The 21,108-nt window shown below is 29.7% G+C and overlaps 11 protein-coding genes across 11 annotated transcripts, besides 1 other annotated feature; 7 read left to right on the top strand and 4 right to left on the bottom strand.

Annotated features, from left to right (window-relative positions):
- Nucleotides 1-215: 215 nt before the first annotated feature.
- Nucleotides 216-1,424, bottom strand: TVAGG3_0427850 (uncharacterized protein; the record flags this gene model as incomplete). The annotated part of the gene is made up of 1 exon (XM_001308714.1): nucleotides 337-1,332. The coding sequence occupies one exon, from the start codon at nucleotides 1,330-1,332 to the stop codon at nucleotides 337-339; it is 996 nt and encodes a 331-aa protein (XP_001308715.1).
- A 67-nt stretch (nucleotides 1,425-1,491) lies between these two features.
- Nucleotides 1,492-2,761, bottom strand: TVAGG3_0427860 (uncharacterized protein; the record flags this gene model as incomplete). Its single annotated transcript, XM_001308713.1, has 1 exon — nucleotides 1,891-2,754. One exon carries the CDS (start codon nucleotides 2,752-2,754, stop codon nucleotides 1,891-1,893), a length of 864 nt encoding a protein of 287 aa, XP_001308714.1.
- A 74-nt stretch (nucleotides 2,762-2,835) lies between these two features.
- TVAGG3_0427870 (armadillo repeat containing 2 protein family) lies at nucleotides 2,836-4,695 on the top strand (the record flags this gene model as incomplete). The annotated part of the gene is made up of 1 exon (XM_001308712.1): nucleotides 2,836-4,155. One exon carries the CDS (start codon nucleotides 2,836-2,838, stop codon nucleotides 4,153-4,155), a length of 1,320 nt encoding a protein of 439 aa, XP_001308713.1.
- A 2,327-nt stretch (nucleotides 4,696-7,022) lies between these two features.
- TVAGG3_0427880 (uncharacterized protein) lies at nucleotides 7,023-8,042 on the top strand (the record flags this gene model as incomplete). Its single annotated transcript, XM_051233695.1, has 1 exon — nucleotides 7,023-8,042. A coding segment is annotated over one exon (1,020 nt), but the record flags the coding sequence as incomplete, so codon positions are not given.
- Nucleotides 8,043-8,876: 834 nt separating this feature from the next.
- TVAGG3_0427890 (DNA/RNA polymerase superfamily) lies at nucleotides 8,877-9,449 on the top strand (the record flags this gene model as incomplete). Its single annotated transcript, XM_051233696.1, has 1 exon — nucleotides 8,877-9,449. The coding sequence occupies one exon, from the start codon at nucleotides 8,877-8,879 to the stop codon at nucleotides 9,447-9,449; it is 573 nt and encodes a 190-aa protein (XP_051103426.1).
- A 2,916-nt stretch (nucleotides 9,450-12,365) lies between these two features.
- Nucleotides 12,366-13,355, top strand: TVAGG3_0427910 (integrase core domain containing protein family; the record flags this gene model as incomplete). The annotated part of the gene is made up of 1 exon (XM_051233697.1): nucleotides 12,366-13,355. The coding sequence occupies one exon, from the start codon at nucleotides 12,366-12,368 to the stop codon at nucleotides 13,353-13,355; it is 990 nt and encodes a 329-aa protein (XP_051103427.1).
- Nucleotides 12,366-21,108: part of a mobile genetic element that runs on past the window's edge.
- On the top strand, nucleotides 13,377-13,598 carry TVAGG3_0427930 (uncharacterized protein; the record flags this gene model as incomplete). The annotated part of the gene is made up of 1 exon (XM_051233698.1): nucleotides 13,377-13,598. The coding sequence occupies one exon, from the start codon at nucleotides 13,377-13,379 to the stop codon at nucleotides 13,596-13,598; it is 222 nt and encodes a 73-aa protein (XP_051103428.1).
- Nucleotides 14,994-15,863, top strand: TVAGG3_0427940 (uncharacterized protein; the record flags this gene model as incomplete). The annotated part of the gene is made up of 1 exon (XM_051233699.1): nucleotides 14,994-15,863. A coding segment is annotated over one exon (870 nt), but the record flags the coding sequence as incomplete, so codon positions are not given.
- TVAGG3_0427950 (uncharacterized protein) lies at nucleotides 16,566-16,883 on the top strand (the record flags this gene model as incomplete). The annotated part of the gene is made up of 1 exon (XM_051233700.1): nucleotides 16,566-16,883. The coding sequence occupies one exon, from the start codon at nucleotides 16,566-16,568 to the stop codon at nucleotides 16,881-16,883; it is 318 nt and encodes a 105-aa protein (XP_051103430.1).
- On the bottom strand, nucleotides 17,332-19,116 carry TVAGG3_0427960 (phage tail repeat-like family; the record flags this gene model as incomplete). The annotated part of the gene is made up of 1 exon (XM_051233701.1): nucleotides 17,332-19,116. The coding sequence occupies one exon, from the start codon at nucleotides 19,114-19,116 to the stop codon at nucleotides 17,332-17,334; it is 1,785 nt and encodes a 594-aa protein (XP_051103431.1).
- On the bottom strand, nucleotides 20,349-21,050 carry TVAGG3_0427970 (uncharacterized protein; the record flags this gene model as incomplete). The annotated part of the gene is made up of 1 exon (XM_051233702.1): nucleotides 20,349-21,050. The coding sequence occupies one exon, from the start codon at nucleotides 21,048-21,050 to the stop codon at nucleotides 20,349-20,351; it is 702 nt and encodes a 233-aa protein (XP_051103432.1).

Below are 21,108 nucleotides of genomic sequence, written 5' to 3' on the forward strand. Positions count from 1 at the left end.
CACGTAATATATTTCTAAACTGCAATTCTCTCGAAACTCTTTGTTTGTCATCACAACCTCCAAACAAATTCAACAAAGACATTATATTTGATAAAGTCACAATCATATTACCAAAAAGTACTCAAACTAATGTTTTTAATTTCAGGATTTTTTTTATTTTTCTCCTTCCTTATATCCAAAAATTGATTTAAACATTATGTCAGCAAAAATTTAGGGACAATTTCATTTTTAGACGAAAATAATGCAGAAAATGTTTGTGCAAAAGCAGAAAAATAGGTAATTTTAATAATGAATGCCCTTGGTTCGATGAAACAAATGTAATTATTTAAATATTCTTCATCTTTTGGAACTATAAAGTAAGCTCGGTGATGTTTCTGCAAATCTAGAAAAAGCAGACAATGAAACTGTGGTTTGTTTTTGTTTTGGTATGAAACATAATTCTGTATAAAAAGAGATTATTTGATTTAGATCAGAATAAATTTGATCTTCTCTTTCAAATGTAACAGTTCCTGATCCTGATATTGACTTTGATTGAATACACGAATCAGAAATGGTCAATGTGCAATCTTTATCTATAATACCAAACATACATCCTGCAGTGTTATTTAAAAATACGCAGTGATCAACTTTAGTATCGTATGTACAACCAAATAAAGCTTGGTCTTTGTTTGTTCCGCATTTATTTCCAATAATATTGCAATAAGAAACTGTTTGTATATTTGATTTATAATGACTACCAAATGCAAGAGATCCTTCTCTAGTTTGGTTGTTTTCTCTGAATGTTGAGAAATTACAGTATCCTGATTTTCCTTGAAGGACACTATTTATTGATGAATGAAAAATGCATTTATTGTAAGTGATGTTGTTATTCTTTATTTGAATATCACCAAATGAAATCCAAGATGTTTTATATCCTTTTGATTCACTTTCACCGCATTGTGAAACTGAAATATCAAAAGCATAGTTTTCATTAGTAGAAGAAGACTTAACTAATTGACAAAATGCCATGTAAGAATTTTCTGCTTTTGATTCAGAATAAGAATTTTGTTGTTGAACAAAATGCCCTAATTCATGACAGCCATAGTAAACAGATCCACCTTGATAAGTGGAACTGCATTTACGAAATGCAGAATCTTCGATTAATGTATAGATTTCGTTATTACTTTTGATATAAATTGCACCGTTTTCTGTGCATTCTTCAAACTCGCAATTTGAAACGTAATAATTGTTAGAACTTGTATTATCATATAATGGTGCTCCATTTTGAGTATGATCTAATTTAACTTTATCACCAAAATAATCAGACCAATCGAATCTTTTTGCGTTTTTCATACTTGAATTGCGTTTCTTCTATTTCTGATGGTGGTTGAGATTTAATAATTTGATGGTAAAGTATTTCTACTTTGTTCTGGGGCTGATTTTCTAAATTTGGAAACATAATAAAAATTTATTTATGTCACTTTTTTAAAATTTTCTTTCAATTTTATAAGCTTTAGTACCACTAAATTGAATTTAATATCAAAAGGTATCCTCTTAATTTCTGCCATTTGCCAGTAATTGAGAGGTGCCGAACATGTTTTGCATACGGTATGCTATTAGAGACGCATTATTAGGCTGCATGATTGAGCACTTAATCAATAAGTTTTAAATCAATTGATAACACACAACTTGCAGCTAACGAAACCAATCAAAAATGTTCATTTTTTTTAAATACAAACCGTACTAATTGATCAATGTTACAATATCTTTTTAAATGTTGATGTTAAAGCGACGATATGTGATGTCCCCTGGTTTATAGGAGTGGTAAAAGTTAGAAAAATATGGGTAATTAAAATAATATATGATAAAAAAATAAAATATAAGTTATAATTTTTATACATAAATACTCTATTACTTTAACATGTTCTTGATAGTTTCATTAAGTTTTGGATCAGATTCTGATTTTGGATTTTCTTTAAGATATATGAACAACAACGAATCATATACCTTATATTTAATTGCTGTGTCTTTGTAAGCAACTAAATCTATATTCTGAGAATCAAAACGCTTCAAAATCTGATGAGAGCCACCAACAACAGCTGCTTGCGCCAATGACTCAAACACTTTCGTTTTGAACATCGGCGAATTGAGTTGTACTCCTTTCTTAAGTAAACTTGTGAAAATCTGAGGACAACCGAAAATTGCAGCAAAATAGATTGGATGGTTTTCAACTAGCTCGTCGCCAAATGGGAAAAGGTATTTGCCGGTAAGTCTGAATATTTGCTTGCTGTCGTCGTTAATGAAAACATCATAAAATTTACTCCAATCGGATTTGATTTGATTCGATATCTTTGGATCTATTTCTTGGAGTACATTAGGCCTAAGCTCTTTAATCGTATCGTAACAAGCTAATAAGGCGGGTTGCATTTTTGTGTTTCCAATTTGGCTTAAAATGTAGGGAGTTTGCATAACACCTGTAGAAACAAGAAAGCCGGCAAATAATGGTTGGATGTTTTTGAATTTTTCATGTATTTGTGGAATATTTTCTTTTGGAATCGAATTTAATAAGCATGCAAAAGCTTCTGCGTATAACTTATATGATTTGAATCGTATATTTAATAAATTCGACATTAACTCTAAAATATTCAGAAGAATTTCTGTTTTTGATGCTAAAACTGTAGTGATCATCTTTTCAACAGCATAGTCGAATGTTGAAACATCTAAATCCAACAATAATTTTTCGATATCTGCCATTGGAGACAAATTTGAAGTCATTTTTTTTTCCTTGAACAAACTGACTTTACAATGATCGTTAGTGTCAATTTCGGAATAATTAATAAATGCCTTATAAAAATAATGAAATCTAAAAATCCAAGTCGTGCAGCAGCCAAGCTTACAAAACCATCATTTGCACCAACATCTCGTTGCCAGACAACAAAAACACCACGTCGTACTGTGTTTGGATTGACACAAGTTGAAAAAACAGCACAATTACAACCAGATTATGAAATTAAGAGAGAGATATTCACTCCAACATCATCTTCTCGAAAGAAAGTCGAGTATACACCGCTGCCATCACCTGCAAAAGTTTTCATTCCTGATACAGATATTCTTGAAATTCAAGAACTTCTTAAGAGAATTCCTAAGCCAGAAGATGTATCAGACAATGATTCTTGGATGGTTACACCAGTATTAGATAGAGTTTTAGGAACAGTTGGCACTTGGTCGCAAGAAATTGTAGAAAGCTTAATTAATCACGAGGCTATCACAGAATTACAAACTAAACTCTTCGCTCTTATCGAAGTAGATGACTTCTTAATCAGAACTATTATTTGTCGTATTCTACTATGCTTTTCTGTTGCAAATTCCGAATTACTTTCTCCAATTTCAAGAATCTTCTACAAATTGAGCTGCGATGAAAACAATTTCAACTTCTTCGTAGATGAAGACCTGGCAGGTGTACTTCTTAACCTTCTACAGTCTCAAGAACAAGAACCATCTGTATATGCAGCTGGATGTATCAAAAATACAACAAAATCACCACTCATGCAGAATAAATTTGTTGAATTAGGCATCCTTGACTTCGTTATCCCTTACTATGAGATGGATGATGCAGATCCTCAAATTATTTCTTTGCTTTCCATTGCAATCCAAAATTTATGCGAAAACAAAACATTTAGAGTACAATTATCCAAGTCTTCGTTCATATCTGACTTGGCAAGCAAAGATGACATGCTTTCACTCGCAATGAGTTTCATTGCAAAAGTTCAAGAGGTTTCTAAAGAAAATCGTATCGCAATCATCAATAAATTCATTGAAAACCAGGATATATGGTTTGATACGGCTCCAATTATAGAAAAAGCCTTTGTTGGAATTGAAAAAGAGGAAATTTCAGGAAATTATGTCATAAAAATGCTCCAACCTTACGAAGAAGATGAGAGTGAGGAAGCAGAGAAGTGGATATTGGCAGTTAACAAGCTGGCTTTAGTTTGTTCGAAATCTTCTGCGAAAAATAACGGAATTTTCGAAAAAAGTGGAGTTTTCATTAAATTGCTCAAAAGAATTAGTTCTGACACTAATGTAACGATTTCTGCCCTTGATGTCGTGAGGACATTCAGCGGCGAGAAGAATAAGTCGATTGTTTGCGAATATGAGAAATTATTGGGAATTAATTAAAAAATTAACTTGTTTATAGCATAGATTTAGTTCTTTTAACAACTTTTTCTTATTTAAAATAAGATATTTCACGATTTTGAAAATTATTTTGACTGAAAGATTAATTAATATAACAGGCATTATGGCAATCACCAAACTGCTCAATTTTCATTCAAAACCAAAGACTTTACTAAAGAGAATAAAAATTAAAACATCAATATAAATATTTTACTATGTGTTGCATTAATGAAGAGGTAAATATAGACACTTCCTAAGAGTATTCATTGATGGTTTTTAATATGTATTAGGAGTAAGCATAGTTGATGTTTGAATTTATTGATAATAATGATCATTGAATCAATGATTGATATTGTTAGTTTCAAGCATACGAATATATTTATTACTGTAATGAAGCCAATCACAATGAATTATTGACATTCTTATGTAAGTAGTATAGTTGACGGGTTGTGTGACTTTTTTTGTAAACGTAAGAATTCATACAATATAGAACGATTTTGTATCATTTTTTTTAACATATGAAGTAAAAAATGTATGATTCTGACGGTTTTTATTCTTACGTTTTTGAATAAATCAAGATTTAAAACTAAGTTAAATTTATTTTTTTATTTTTATTTTATAATAAATGAGTATAACAACTAATTCATTGAAATCTTTAAAGTTCACTAATTCAGAATTAGAAAATATTTTAGAAAATTTTGGAGACGGTTCTTATCCAACATATATGCAGAATGTGAAAGAGTTTTCCAGATTGTTGAATGAATTTAAATATAACGGACCAATTACTAAAAAGGCTATAATGAGATATTTATATCCCAAAAAAGTTGAAAAACAGGAGAATATTCCTCTTTATGGTCCAAAGGACCTGGGCTCAGAGAGCCTTGAAACACCTCCTGAATATTTTGAAGAAAAAATTAAACAAGATGAATATTATAACGATGAGATTGAGAAATTGGAAAAAATAAGAGATGAAATAGATGAAAAAATTAAGGAATTAAGAGAAGTTGAAAAATATAATGAGAATGAAGTAGAGGGTTTAATGAATATCCCAGCTTCAGAATCAGAAGTACAGAAATCTCATGAAGAAAGATATAAAAATTATGTCTCAGAATCAACACAAAATTTATTAGATGGTGATATTGACGAAACACTTTCAGAAGAAGGCACAAAATTTATTCATAAACATAAGTTACAATTTATTGACGATGGAGATTATCCATGTATATTACTTTCACCTCCTCTTGATTCTGAAAAATTCAAAAAAGCACTGAAAAATGTAACATATGCAACAAATACGATTAAGAAAGAAGACCATGATATTTACACAAATTATTATTTAAATAAATGCACAGGTGTTGTGATAAAGTTTTTGATTTATTAGATAAAATATCAAAAGAAACCATTGGAACATATAAAATTTTATGTGATTGTGGTTTCATTGTTGAAGATACTAATAATGTTTCATATGAAAGAACAGCACCGAAGGAAGACGAAGTTGAAAGGTCTATACCATTTGTTATTAAGAATATAAAAGATATGAAAACTTATAAACATTATATTTATTCATTTATTTCAGAAAAAATGGAAGCAACCCATAAAACATCTTCTCATCATTTTATAGCTATTCATACATTCCTTTTCAAAGTTGTGAAATTAAATAAGACAGGAATTAGATTTAATGTATCAGGGTACGCATTCTTGAGTAAATTAAAATGTATTCGTCACGTCGCAGATGATAAAAATTTATGTGTTCTTAATTCATTTTATGGGCTTTAGCCCTGGACTCTCTGAGTCTCGGACTTTAAAAAAATAAAGTTTATTTTTATTTAATTTTTATTCTTACATAAATGAACAAAAATGGAACAGCTAAAATGAATGATAATCAAATAAGAGCCGAAGGTAGAAGGTTATTTAAACGCTTCTATAACATTCCTGATGGTGTTAATCCTAAAACTCGTAGAAGCTATTTAAATGAAGCAATAGATGCATATGAAGGGTTTGACATTTCATCAGAAAGTGAGAGATTAGCGAGAATGTTAAATGTTAATATTGATTTCTATTATTGTGATCCTCAACCAGAAGACGTGGACATAAATAAGGTAGACTTTCCATTAGTGGATTCAATAATGATAGATCCAGAATTTGAAACAGTAAATATTTTATTAACACAGAGTCCAAATGGAAAACTTCACGCTGACAGAATAACAGACGTTGAAGCACTCACCGGCTATAGAGTTTGTCCATATTGTAAAGAAGAAGTTTATTCTATCCGTGATGATCCAGAAAGGAAAAACCAAAGAAGATTTTTAAAACATTGTGAGAAATGTAAAGAAAATAATGGAAGATTAATTCAAGACGTTCAATTGCAAAACACACAACAACCATATGCACCACATATTACGAAACAGAATATATATCAATGGCTATTAGCACATAATTTGCAGGAATATTATAAACCAACAAGATATTATATTACTTTTGACTTCGAAACATTAGAGACTAAAGAAGAATTACAACTTTCTGAGTGTGCAACTTTGAACGCTTACTTAAAACCATTCATGGTATCATCAACGGTTAAATTAAACGATAAAACATATACGAGGAATTTTTGCTTAACTTCGAGTGATTCGTTCATCTCTGATTGGATTGAATTTTTATTTTCAACCTGTTCATTAGTTGCTAAATCAAATATTGAACAATATGAAGAATTAATGAAGTCGCAAACATTAAATGAGAAACAAAAGGAAGCAATGAAAGAGCTTTTAGATGAAGAATTTAATAAAGTGAATATCATTGGTTTTAATTCGGGAAAGTTTGATTTAAATTTAATTCTTCGTGATTTAAATACTGCAAAATGGAAGATAAAATCAATGCTGGGTTCTTCTTCTCAATTTAAGCAAGTCATAGTAAAGAAAACAAACGTTCCATATGAATTGAGATTTATTGACATCAGAAATTATATAGCGGGTGGGACATTAGACCAATTCACTCAAGATTTCGGAAACAATAAATCACGTGTTAAATCCTTTTTCCCTTATCAATTCATCACATGGGAAAATTACGAAGAAGAATTATATAAAAAGGAACCATTCACGAAAGATTCATTTTATTCAGCATTAACACAAGAAACAATATCCGATTCAGATTATCAAATATATCTCAATGATGCTAAAAATTTTAAGAATAGATTAGAATATTTTATTCATTATTGCAATAAAGATGTTGAAATTATGATTGACCCAATTGATAAAATTATTGAAGAAACATTTGTTTATAAAATTGATATGCTTCATAATCTTTCTTTATCATCGAATGCTTCAATGATTCGTTACGCGTTAGCATATAAGAACTTCAATCCTAACGAAACATATCCAGAAGAAGAAAATGTGGAATCAAGTTTTGAATTAACAAAAAAGTATTGGAAATATAAAATTGAATCATATAAGAAACAAGATGAAAAAGCGGAAAGGGATACTAAAAACAATGTTTCAATGGATGACTATCAATACTATCACGATTTAATCCTTTCATCTAAATGCAAAATGTGTGGTAAAGCGTTTACATATGCAAATAAACCAACATTGGATAGAATAGATAATGAAAAACCACATACCAAAGAAAATTGTCAGTTAATGTGTTGTTATTGCAATGTCGTGAAATCAAATAAAGATGAAGATGTTCAACGTTTAAGAATCAATTTAAGAAATTATGCATTAAAAAATAATTTACCAATGACTTTAGATTCAGTTGAAGCTTATCACATTCTCCGTAATGGAATTACTGGTGGTCTATCAAATGTTCAACATAGAGTAAATCTTAAAGGAATCACGCACATTAATAAACTTTCATATAATCCAGAAACTAAAACTGTATCAAATGAGGACACCACCAACATTATGACTCATTTCGTTGGTGTTGACTTTAATTCATTATATCCTTCATCATTTTCATCTAATCCTCATGATTTCATTCAATATACTGACCATAAAATGTATATGCCGGGAAGATTGAATGGTGTTATCATTTGTGATACAGCAACAAAGAAAGCAAAAGCATTGGGAATTATTAAGAAGAAAAATACTTTATTCGTGGCTGAAGTAAAGGGTCACATTGATGAAAAATACATTAATGATTACATAAACTTTTTACCGATAATAAGAAACTTAGATATTATCACAGATGAAAAAACAATTGGCAGTTTTATGTATAATTACATGAAATCAAACAATCTACCAGTTGACCAGAAACAGAGAAAATTAACTCAGTTAGCATCAACACACAACCAATATCAACCATTTTCTTCTTATTATCTTTGGTATCTAATAGACAGATTTCATTTTATCATTGATGACATTCAATCAATTTTAACATTTACTAAAAACACTTGTTTTAATGAATTTGCGAACAAATTTATGAACGAAAGACAAAAGGCTGAATTAGAAGGAAATAAAGGAAAAAGTTTATTTTGCAAGATTTCGCTTAATGGATCATATGGTTACGATGCAATGAATACACAAAATTACGCAAAGACTAAAATAATGAATGCACAGAAGTCACGCGTTGCATGTATGTCAAATAAGTTTAAAAACATAAGAGAAATAGGTGAGGATACATATCAAGTGATGCTTAAAGATAGATTTTATAGATGTGAAACATGTTTACAAGAGGCATTCTTCACTTTAGATAACGCAAAATACTGGTATTTGGTTTTCATTTATGATTTTATGTATAAATGCATGAATGTTAATCGTTTTCATTTCATTGAAGGTGATACTGATTCATCTTATTGGGCAATCGCTGGCGACCCAAATCTTCCTAACACTCAAGCATTTCAAGCAATTGTTACCGATAAACAATTTTATGATAAAAACATTTTCAAATTCGCACCATTTGATTTCTTCTGTTTTGATGAGAAATTTAAACCTAAATTAAAGAATAAAGCTGAAGAAAAAGCACATGAGAAGAAGTTATTGGGTTTAGCAATTGAGAAACAAGGTGATAACATGGTTGCTTTATGTCCTAAGTGTTATACATCATTCAACGGTTCAATTGATGGAAGTGATTTTAAAAAGATTGCACAAAAAATGAAGGGTGTTAGTTTAAGACAAAATAAGCAATTAACACCTAAAAATTATTTGGATATAATAAATGATAAAGCGATATTTGATGGTCAGAATATTAATTTACAACTTAAAAACGGGTCAATGACTCGCTTAACAATCGGTAAGACTGCATTAACAGGAGCACACACTAAGGCTGTATGTTGTGAAAATGGATGTTGTATGCCATTTATTTAATACAATTTAAAATTTTATTTTTAATGAAATGCCACAGAAGAGACAAAAGGAACCGTTAATGATGGCTTTGATACTATGATTCAAAGAGGCGGGCACCCTTAAAACATTGATTTTATTTTTATATAAATGAATAACACAGATTTAAAAATTTTAATTGATGATTTAGTATTTAATCAAAATTTTCTTAGTTATTATGAATTAAAATCATATCTCCAAAAATATGATAATAATATAACGGGTGATGATATGGAATATTATTATCCATATTATAAAAATGAAATTTTGAAATATCATGATAGAATAATTTCTAAAATTAAGGATACCCTTACGTGTCAGATTTTTTGCGCATACGAAGAAGTCATGCTAGACATGAGCTATAAACCTGAAATTTTAGCAACATATTTAAAACTTTTTAAACTACAATACACTTTAATATTCAAGAACAAAAATATTCTTTTTAGAAATTACATAATTATTTTATGTGAAATCTATATAAAAACATATTTTGCGAGCGTAACTTTTTTCTTTATAAGCACCTTATATGACTGATAAACTGTGAAGGCACATAATTGTTAATTCATAGAGTTGATATGTTTCCAAAATTGAGAGGAAATTTGAAAATTGAATACCCTTTCAATTCAATTTTCAAAAGATATCAGCTCCTTCAATAATTGAAGGACGATTTTGATCATTTGCTCTTAAAACAAGTATGCCATGGAGAAAAAAGTTACGCTCGCAAATCTGAAATATAACTATCATATAAAAAATTAAATTTCTAATTTTTTACTCTATAGATATTATTGGCCATTTGTGTAATGCATAAAAGTTTATGTCATATGCATACATTTGGAAGTATGGGAGACGAGGGAAATTACTTCTATGAGGGACTAGGATTTTTTAAAAATTTCTCTATCGGACTCACCATTCAATTTCTCGAAAATTAAAAAAATCAATAATAGCTAAAATGTATTATGCATAACAAATTTTAATGTTACACGGTATTTTTTGAACTTCATGACATGAATTTTCTTTATATTATTTTTTTTTTTGATTTTCTATGATTTATGCGATAGGCTGGAACAACATTGTAAGTGCAATGATATCATTTATAGAGAAATCTAAAACTTCAGCATTCAGAACTCGCAACCACAAAAATATTCATTTGCTAAGTAAGTAAAGTTGATTAAGTTCGACACTTAGCTTTTATACGTAAAACCAAGTGTGTATATTTCTTGTTAAATTATTGAGAAAAAAATAAATTGTAAGAGAAACGATACTGATTATTGAAATAATATTGAGGGTAGCTGCAGATTTCTTCATTAACATGCCGGAAATTTGTTAATCTTGGTTTTCTATCATAAAATCTGTCGAAGAATCTAAAAACGGAGATATGAAATAGAGATCATGTAAATCTAGAGTATCCTGTCAGAAAAATAGACTAAGCATGTAACCCTTTTTTGGTCATAAACACTTTTTACCACTTAGTCATACAGATGATCATTAAATTTAAACGAGCACTTTTTGTCAGAATTTATTTTTTACAAAGACAGAAGATTTTAGTATTATTTAATATTAGTGCTGTAGCAAAATTCAAAAAACGGTGAAAATTCAGTGAATTTGTGAATTCACATTTTTTTTTCGACATTTTTTTTATATATATCCATGCACATTAAGAACACAGCTTTGATACGCTTAAAAAAGCATATTTCATATGAAATTGTTAAAGAAATAAACAATTTATATAAAAATTGCACTTATGGGCAGTTTAGATATATAATTTATATATAACATATATACAAATCCATAGACAAAGTGCAATAACTACAATGTTGTAGAAAATTACAGCAGAAATACTGACTTTTTGAAGGATAATAAGAATTCTTCTAAATGTTGTATTTTTATAATTTGATTGATTTTTTTTACTATTTCATTAATCTTTTATGAATAATAATTATTTTTAATATATGTGCTATTAAAATTTCAAATTTTGACTAATATATCTAAGTTATCTGAACGAAACATTTAGAAAATATCATACTTACATTGAAATAGCAAGTAGAGCATATTAATAGCAAGTTTCTTGGCTTTATATCTATCATCTATTGTTGTTTGATCAAACAAAATTCACTCTATTATATGGTGTCAATTAATTAAAACAATTTTTAATAGTTATTTATTTAGTGCGAATAAGTGCAAACTCATAAATGAATAACTTAATAGTAGAAATGAATTATCTGATATAAATCTCACATTTTGTCCATCAGAAATACTTTAATTGCATACGCATAACTATTAGTAATACGTCTGGAGTGTCAATTAATAACAATCCCACAACAAGTAAAATTCAGATTTTTATTAAACTTATTTTTTCCTAAAAGTTTTCTCAAATTACTATATATACATATGTGGATAAAATAATAGTAATATTGTAAAAAATTAGATAATTTTTTTTATTTGAGAACCTCTCAAAAGTTCATTCAATTTATCAATTGTTTCAGTTTGATGTATATTCATTTCTGGAGCCTAAAACTTTAGCAATCATGACAATATCATATTCTCTTTCTAACTACGCAATGTAAGGGTATCCTTAAAGACAAAATTAAAAATAATGAATATTCAAAGGGAAAAACTAAATCACAACTTAAACAGTTGAAAGATTTCAAAAATAAAGTATTAACAGAAGAAGATATTGATGAATTATATAAATTATATAATCCTGAGCCGCAAAAGCCAAAGGAACAAAACACCCAGGTTCTTCAGACCATAAATGATGCACAAGCTTTAATTTATGATTCATTAGTTAAACCATATTCAGCCCGACTTTTAAATGAAGATCAACTTTTGGAATTCATCCTTCAACATAAACTCGAAGCGGGAAAGTATATCAAACCTTTATATACAGCATATTTAAAACAAATGAATAAAATACATCCAGAATTAATGAAGGGAGGATTGAATTCCAAAATCAAAGCAGATAAAATTAAACCACTTGCAACACCAAAACCTCCAACGACAGTACCGCCTCCTCCTTCAGTTAATCCTTCATCATTCACTTTATTATATCCATTTCAAACATTTAAGAAGCAAAAAGATTTTAAAAAGGATTTCAAAATATTAAATAAACCAATTGACCCAAAAATTCAACCGTTAAAGGAAAAATTTAGTCGCCCTTCATTTGCACCATATCCATATTCATACGAAATTGATCATCTGGAATATTCAAAAGGAAACGTTACTTATTTATTTGCCATTAACATTAACACTAGATATTTATATTGCATTCCAGTGAAAGGGAAAACAGAACAGGAAACAAGAAGAGCTATTCAATACTTACTAGATCATGAAAGAGTAGATAATATCAGGGGTGATGGTGATAAAGGATTTCAGGCAGCTATGACTCATTATTTTCCACAAATTAATTTTTACTTCTCATCCTCTCCATATACGTTTCATAATAAAATAGTTGATGCAGTAATGAGAACTCTTAGAGATGCGTTAGGGGTTAACGGTCAGATATACTGGGATGGAAATCATGACTCCATCATACAACAGTTAGTATATTATTACAATAATACATGGCATAGAACTATAAACATGAAACCGGTGGAAATGAAAAATGATATTTCAAAAGAATGGGAATATATTAGAAAGCAAATGGAAAGGTTGAATGATGTTAAACGTGAACAAATTAATTCGGGGCTCATGAATTTTAAACAAGGAAATAAAGTTTTGATTCATCTCGATTATGGAAAAACTGATAAATCAATGACAAAAAGAAGACGAAGATTTGACACAATAGCTGAATTTGTTAGATATATTAACGGCAATGCATTAGTTGAAGTTGACAATAAATTAATAGAAATTCCGATTTATTTTATTACTCCATTATATTTAAATAATATTTAATTTTTTTTTATTTCGTAAGAAATGAGTGACAACGAAGCAGCAAAGAGTCCAGACGATGAATATAAAAAGAAGCCACAATGCGGTGGGGTTGAAAACGATGAAGAAATAATCGAAAAATTAGAAACTTACCGTTCAATCCTTAAACTGAGTGAAGCAAAAATAAAAGAATTTAATAGAATAAATAAATTGATTGGAAGAGATGAATTTAATAAAGATGAATTTTTAAACTCAATCCAAATTTAATTTTTATTCCTCTTCGACAACATCTCTCTTTCCATCATTACTGCATAACCACATTTTCTCAATTTTAGTGGTTTGTTATTTTTAACATGTTCTTGCATCATTTTTATCATTTCCTCCCTTGTTATGATTCGTGGTAAATTTTGAGCTTGTGGGGTATTCATTTATGATAAAAATAAAAATTTGTTATCAGTTATTTTATCGTTAATGGTTTTTAGGTTATTCAATAATTAATTATTTTTGAAGAACTGAAGGTGTTACCATGTTACCATGTTGACAACATGACATTTTGACAACAACACAGGAGGAAGGCAGTTATGAATTATTTTTGAAGAACTGAAGGTGCTACCATGTTACCATGTTGACGACATGACATTATGTCAACAACACAGGAGGAAGGCAGTTATGAATTATTTTTGAAGAACTGAAGGTGCTACCATGTTACCATGTGCTACCAGGTCATTTAACTTCTCTGAAAAAGTGTGACAACATGACATTTTGACAACAACACAGGAGGAAGGCAGTTATGAATTATTTTTGAAGAACTGAAGGTGCTACCATGTTACCATGTTGACGACATGACATTATGTCAACAACACAGGAGGAAGGCAGTTATGAATTATTTTTGAAGAACTGAAGGTGCTACCATGTTACCATGTGCTACCAGGTCATTTAACTTCTCTGAAAAAGTGTGACAACATGACATTTTGACAACAACACAGGAGGAAGGCAGTTATGAATTATTTTTGAAGAACTGAAGGTGCTACCATGTTACCATGTTGACGACATGACATTATGTCAACAACACAGGAGGAAGGCAGTTATGAATTATTTTTGAAGAACTGAAGGTGCTACCATGTTACCATGTGCTACCAGGTCATTTAACTTCTCTGAAAAAGTGTGACAACATGACATTTTGACAACAACACAGGAGGAAGGCAAAAATAAAGTTAGTTTTATTTTTTTATTCCTATATAAATGACAGCAACAAACAACAACAGCAACTTTATCATTTCTGATGAACAAGTTATTGATTCATTAGTTGAGGAATCAGTTGTGGCAGAAACTAAAACCCTCAACGAAAGAATTGGTGAAAACCGGATTGATTTACATAACTACCTCAAATACGATGGAGGAAGAGGAAGGAAAACTGGTATGGCTTTATTAGTAAATAAAATATCAAATTTAACGATTATAGATGTTGATATCAATAAATCGTACAATGATGAACTTAAAGAAACAGTTAGAAAAGACATTTTATCAAAACTTTCGGATAAAGATGTTATCGTTAAAACCGCTTCAGGAGGTCTTCACATTTATTGCAACACTAATTTCTTCTATTCAACCTCGAACAGAATGATTAAATGTTATTCCTGCAATGATTACGATATCGATATCATGACTTCTATGGATGATTCAAAGCGTTCTTTAGTAGTTATGGCTGATTCAAGAGTTCGCAAGAATGCAACAGAACCAATCAATACATACTCATTCATTCGTGGAAGTTATGATTCAACATTAACCAGAACAGTGAATGATATAAATGATTTGAATATTAAGGTAAGAGTTGAACAGAAGAATGAAGAAATAAAGAGTATAATGAATGAAAACAAAGATGTAAACATTGACGATAAACTTGCCCAGAGCATAGTTGATGGCATCTGTGATTTTGAAGTACATAATGACGGTGGAAACATGAATTTAGAAAAAGAAATAACATTATTCACACTGTTTCAAGCAATTAATTCGTTACCTAATCATTTGATTAATGAAGCATACGATAACGTTTATAACTTCTGCAATTTAACTGAAAATGCAAAAAGTAATTTTGAAAAAGCACGTAGTAGATATGCACATTTAATGACTTCTCCATTTGTTTTAGTGAAGATTCTAAAACTTTATCAAAAGGAATATTATGATGAATATGTTTTACCTTTATTACGTAAGCCAAAAATAACATTTGATATCAAACTTGATGACTCGTTTTTGATAACAGATATTAGACGCAAGGCTGAAAATCATCAGTATAAAAACAGTTCTGAAGTAATTGAGGATTTATCATGTGTAATTCGTTTTGTAGATTGTGGAAACAAATACTTCATTCAGAAAGATTACAACATACACGACAAAATGAATCAAATATCATTTGTTCTTCAGTCAAACATGAAAGAGTCACTCAAAATGATTAAATTATTTAAAGAAGAAGGTAAAACAATAACAGCATGGGACGTACTATTAAATCAATTATCCTCATTAACCGTTAAGGGTGTTTGCTTTAAATCTGATTCCCCAGATGTTTTCTCAACGTTTCAGGGTTATAAATACAACGTTCTCGAAAAAGTAGATTACTCAAAAATTGAGATGTTTATGGATTTCATTAAAGAAGCCATTTGTGATAATAACGATGAAGTGTATAAATACCTACTCGGCTGGATTGCATCAATGATTCAACATCCAGGAATCAAGAATGAAACAGCAATTATTTTGAAAGGACTTCAGGGAACAGGTAAAAACAGATTTACAGACATTATTTCTGAACTTCTCGCCGGTTATTCATGTAAAAACATTACTGAAATAAGTGAGCTAACGGGTAATTTCAATTCAGTTGTTGAAAATAAAATGTTTCTTGTACTTAATGAACTCAAAAATGTAGGTGAAGACAGACTCGCAAACTTCAACGCTTTGAAATCAATTATTACGGATAATGAGATTAGAATTAATGAAAAGAATCAACCCAGAAGAACTGCTCAGAATGTTGCAAACTTCATTTTCGTAACTAACAACGTCTACCCTGTCAAAATTGATGTTGGAGACAGAAGATACGTAGTTTTAAGGGTTAATGGTAAATTCAAGGGTCAATTTGATTACTTCAAGAATTTAATGGATTCATGCACTAAGGAATTTTATGATAATTTACTGACGTATTTTATGCAATATGACCTTTCATCATTTAATGTACGAATCATACCGATGACTGAAGCCAAACAAGATTTAATAGAATTATCATCAAATCCTTTAGATGTATGGATAAATACACATTATGATGAATTGTGTGCAGGTATGACGTGTGAAAATGCTCTATTCTGCAAACCATCAGACATGAAAGACAAAAACTTTCAAATGAGTATTAAGGATAAATGTGATAGGAAACATAGAAGAATAGACGGTAAACAAACATGGTGTTATGTTTTGAAAGAAGAAATGAAAGGATTATATAAACAAATTGAACCAAACGATAATGAGGAATCATTTACTGACGATGAAATACCTGTAAATGATGCTTTATAAAGTATGATTGGAATTTATTTTTGCCTTCCTCCTGTGTTGTTGTCAAAATGTCATGTTGTCACACTTTTTCAGAGAAGTTAAATGACCTGGTAGCACATGGTAACATGGTAGCACCTTCAGTTCTTCAAAAATAATTCATAACTGCCTTCCTCCTGTGTTGTTGACATAATGTCATGTCGTCAACATGGTAACATGGTAGCACCTTCAGTTCTTCAAAAATAATTCATAACTGCCTTCCTCCTGTGTTGTTGACATAATGTCATGTTGTCAACATGGTAACATGGTAGCACCTTCAGTTCTTCAAAAATAATTAATTATTGAATAACCTAAATCATTTACTCACAATATTTCATGCACAAAACGACCCCAAGCTTTTAACTTCTTTTCTGTAGTTCATCCATTACTTCATTACCTAATTAATTACAGACATAAAATATATTTAGTTCATTCAATAAACACGGTACCATGCGAATACAGTCATAAATGGTGGCATGTAATCTTTACTTTGTCCCGTTGTTTGTGTATATCCTGAAACGAAATGTGTATGGTTTCCTTCTCCCTGAGTGTCACTCCAGTAACAATTTATGGCAAACTTAACGTCGTCTTTAACATCATATCCTTTACCTTTTGTCATTCCTGACCAATCCCAATATCTATGCTTATGCCAACCTGCTTGAGATGTGCTTAAATCTATGTAGTGACTGTGTGCAGGTAAATTTTCACCTGAAATCGTTTTACTTCCACCTGTTTCCTTTGAAGAGTTTGCACAATACAAAAACCTGTCAACTATTTGTTCCCATGCACCAACACCAAACATTACTTGAGGACCTCTTGCATCCATAGATGTATAAATAGAACCTACTGGGTTCATTAAATCAAACATATGAGATATTATAGGATTGTCTCTTTTGAACTTAAAATATAGTGTAACTATTTCAGTTTCTTCTGGTTTGGTGTCAGAATATTTTTTATAATATAATCTTATGTTTTCAGGGTAGGTAAAATCTTGACTATAATATTTATTTCTGTCATCTGTATAATAATATACTATTCTCGTTTTTTCTATTGCATTATATCTTTTATATCTATAATAATCTAAATATAATGTTAACTTTTGTTCATCTACATGTGGTGTTCTGACATCATCTCCATAGTCATAATAATATGGTGCTGGAGCTGGGTCAGGCAATGTCATATCTGCCATTTCATAAACTCTTAAATATTTCTTTTGTTCGTCTCCATATAAGTTTAAGTAGCAGTTGTTGTCTAATGGAACTTTAACTTGTGTGTCATCATTCTTTTTATAACTTACATACATTTCATTGTTATTTTTCGGAATGAGTTTCCACCGTATACCATTTTTTAAGGAGTGTACAAACTGCCATCTAAAATATTTATTTTCTTCATTGACAGAAAAGTCGCCAACAATAGTTTCAATATTTTTTGTTCCTATCAAACTTTGGTATATTTCGTTAACACATCCCTTATCTGCCTTCTTCTCTAACTCACTATCCACATATTCCTTATCTGTCTTCTTATTTAACTCATCGTTAACATATGTTTTATCCGCTTTAAGGTCTAAACATCCTGAAACCCATCCTGTATCAGCTTTAGTTTTTAAAATCTTTGATGTCCATTCATGATACCATTCAACCATTTCTTTAATTTCATTATCTTTTTCATCCACATATTCCTTATCCGCTTTCTTCTCTAACGCAGCAGCAACACATCCCTTATCTGCCTTCTTCTCTAACTCACTATCCACATATTCCTTATCTGTCTTCTTATTTAACTCATCGTTAACATATTCCTTATCTGCCTTCTTCTCTAACTCACTATCCACATATTCCTTATCTGCTTTCTTCATTATGTCATTTAGGAAACCTTTTATGAATTCCTCATTTAAATTAAATCTTCCAATCTTCAAAACTTTAGGAAATGCATTTAATGCGTAATATCTTTGTTCTTCTGGTGGAATTGATGTTATATCATCCGTTATACCTTTAATTTTTGAATTCATAAATAAAATTTCTTTTATATTTGATATCACTGCACCACCCTTGCAAACGAATTCGAAATGGTCATTTTTCAATACTATCTCCAAATCTCCATATTTCAACCTTTGCGTTTGTTCTGCCGTCTTTGAATTATATGCATATATGGCGTATGTAATGGTCTGAGGGACCTGGGTGCTTTGTGCCTTAAGTTGCTGTGGTTGCTGTTGTTTAATCATTTATTATGATTTAAAAATAAATATTTAATCCGTTATCTCATCACCTATTTTTTCTATTTGAAATTGCCATAATATTTCATTCATGAATTCTAAATCACAATCAAATAGGTCAGTTATTCTAAATTTAATATTTGATAAATCTTTTGAATGAAGAATAAATGAATTCCCGGATAATTGAAACGGATATGATAAAGAAAATATGTTTAAGTTGATGGATAAAATGTTTTGTATTGATGGGTAAGAGTTAGGGTCTAATGTTTGATGTGAAAATCTCATTGGGGTATTAACTTTATCACATTTGATTAAAATGAAATTGGAACCGGTGTCAGAATACAAAACATCCCCAACATCTTTTTCAAAATTTAATATCCCCAACAATGAACGAAGATGAGGAGTACAAAATTTAATTTTCAGTGGGAATTTAATAAGGTTATTTATTTCATCAAGTTTCAAAAAGTTTATCAGGTTTTGATTTAAAATTTTCTTCATACCATACGATAAATGATTCATTTAAATAACTTAAAATCATGTTAATATCCCATTTCGTTATACATTATTTATATACATATCATACGTTTTTTCATGGTCATCTTTAATAAATGATATATAATCTGAAGGGTCTAAAAGAATGGGATTAAATTTACCACTCACAGAAACGAGAGTAACATTATAAATTCCGCTAACTGTTAAATTTAATTCACAGTTATTATTCGAAATAATATTGATAATTGACATTTTTATTACGATTAAAAATATGGTAAAGCGTTATTTTCCAGTGATAAATAAAACTAGAATAAGATTACCTCAAAAGAATTCATAAATTCAACGAATAAGAAATTCATTCATGTTATAAATTTTAGTGTTTTCAGAAAATATGAGTCAATGTCATATTCATCATCGGGTTATATTTCACTTCATTCAAATTTAGTTCAATCAAACCCATATAATGACCATTTCATAAGATTTTCAGATGGTATTAAAAATGTAATTGATAGATTAAAATATGAACAGATTGACAATATCGAATTTTTGGAATTTTGGTTTAAATATCCCGATGGAAAAAAGATCGAAGTTAAAGATAAAGCTGATACTATAACAAAAACAATTACAATGACCGATCCGGATAGTGGGGAACAAAAAGAAATAAAACAAACGATAGAAACTGGTGAAAGGTCAATTATTATTGATTATGATTCAAAGGATTATTATTCAATAATGTTAATGCTTGAATATTAAATGGCCTTAACAAAGAATTTTTCAAGTGATATTTTATATTCATCAACTATTTTATTATAAATATCATTATATGTTAAATGAAGTTCAGTTGTTGTTCCGTTCTTTGATATCTTAATTGTGCTAATATCCTTTATAGGATTTATTTTTGCAACTGTTCCGCAGCATGAAACCTCATCATCTATGAAAAATTGAATCTTAACGTCTGAATCTTGAACATCACAAAGAATGGCGATAATGTGAATTAATGATTCATAAGGTAAAATAATTAAACCGGATTGATCAATTAAATTTATTATTGAATCATAATTATCAGTTATTATATCACGGTAAATTTTCATTAATTCTGAATTAATGTCTATTTTATATGGCGCATTGCGACTGGAATCGTAGATTCCTGGGTTCTCGATGTTTGATGAAAGAGGTGGGGGGTATGTTGGATAAGTGGGAATTTCAACAGGTTCTTTACCAGGTTCAGATAAAATGATTGGGTCTCCATTCTCATGGTTTTCTTCATTCTCTTCATTCTTCGGTAAGACACGAGTTAATAAATTTGGTTGAGTTGCTGACCTTGTTAATTCAGGACTAACATTAACTTTAACATTTTGAATAATTCGTGATTTATCATCATTTACGTTATAACCAACCGTAATCTCTGCTTTTGCGTTTGTGTTCTTTTGACTTGTGAAACGTCTTCTCATTTATAATTGAATAAAAAAAAGAAAAATATATTTAAAGTTTTATTTAGTTGTTACGGTA

Source organism: Trichomonas vaginalis, chromosome V (assembly GCF_026262505.1).
Source record: "Trichomonas vaginalis G3 chromosome V, whole genome shotgun sequence".
NCBI lineage: Eukaryota > Parabasalia > Trichomonadida > Trichomonadidae > Trichomonas > Trichomonas vaginalis.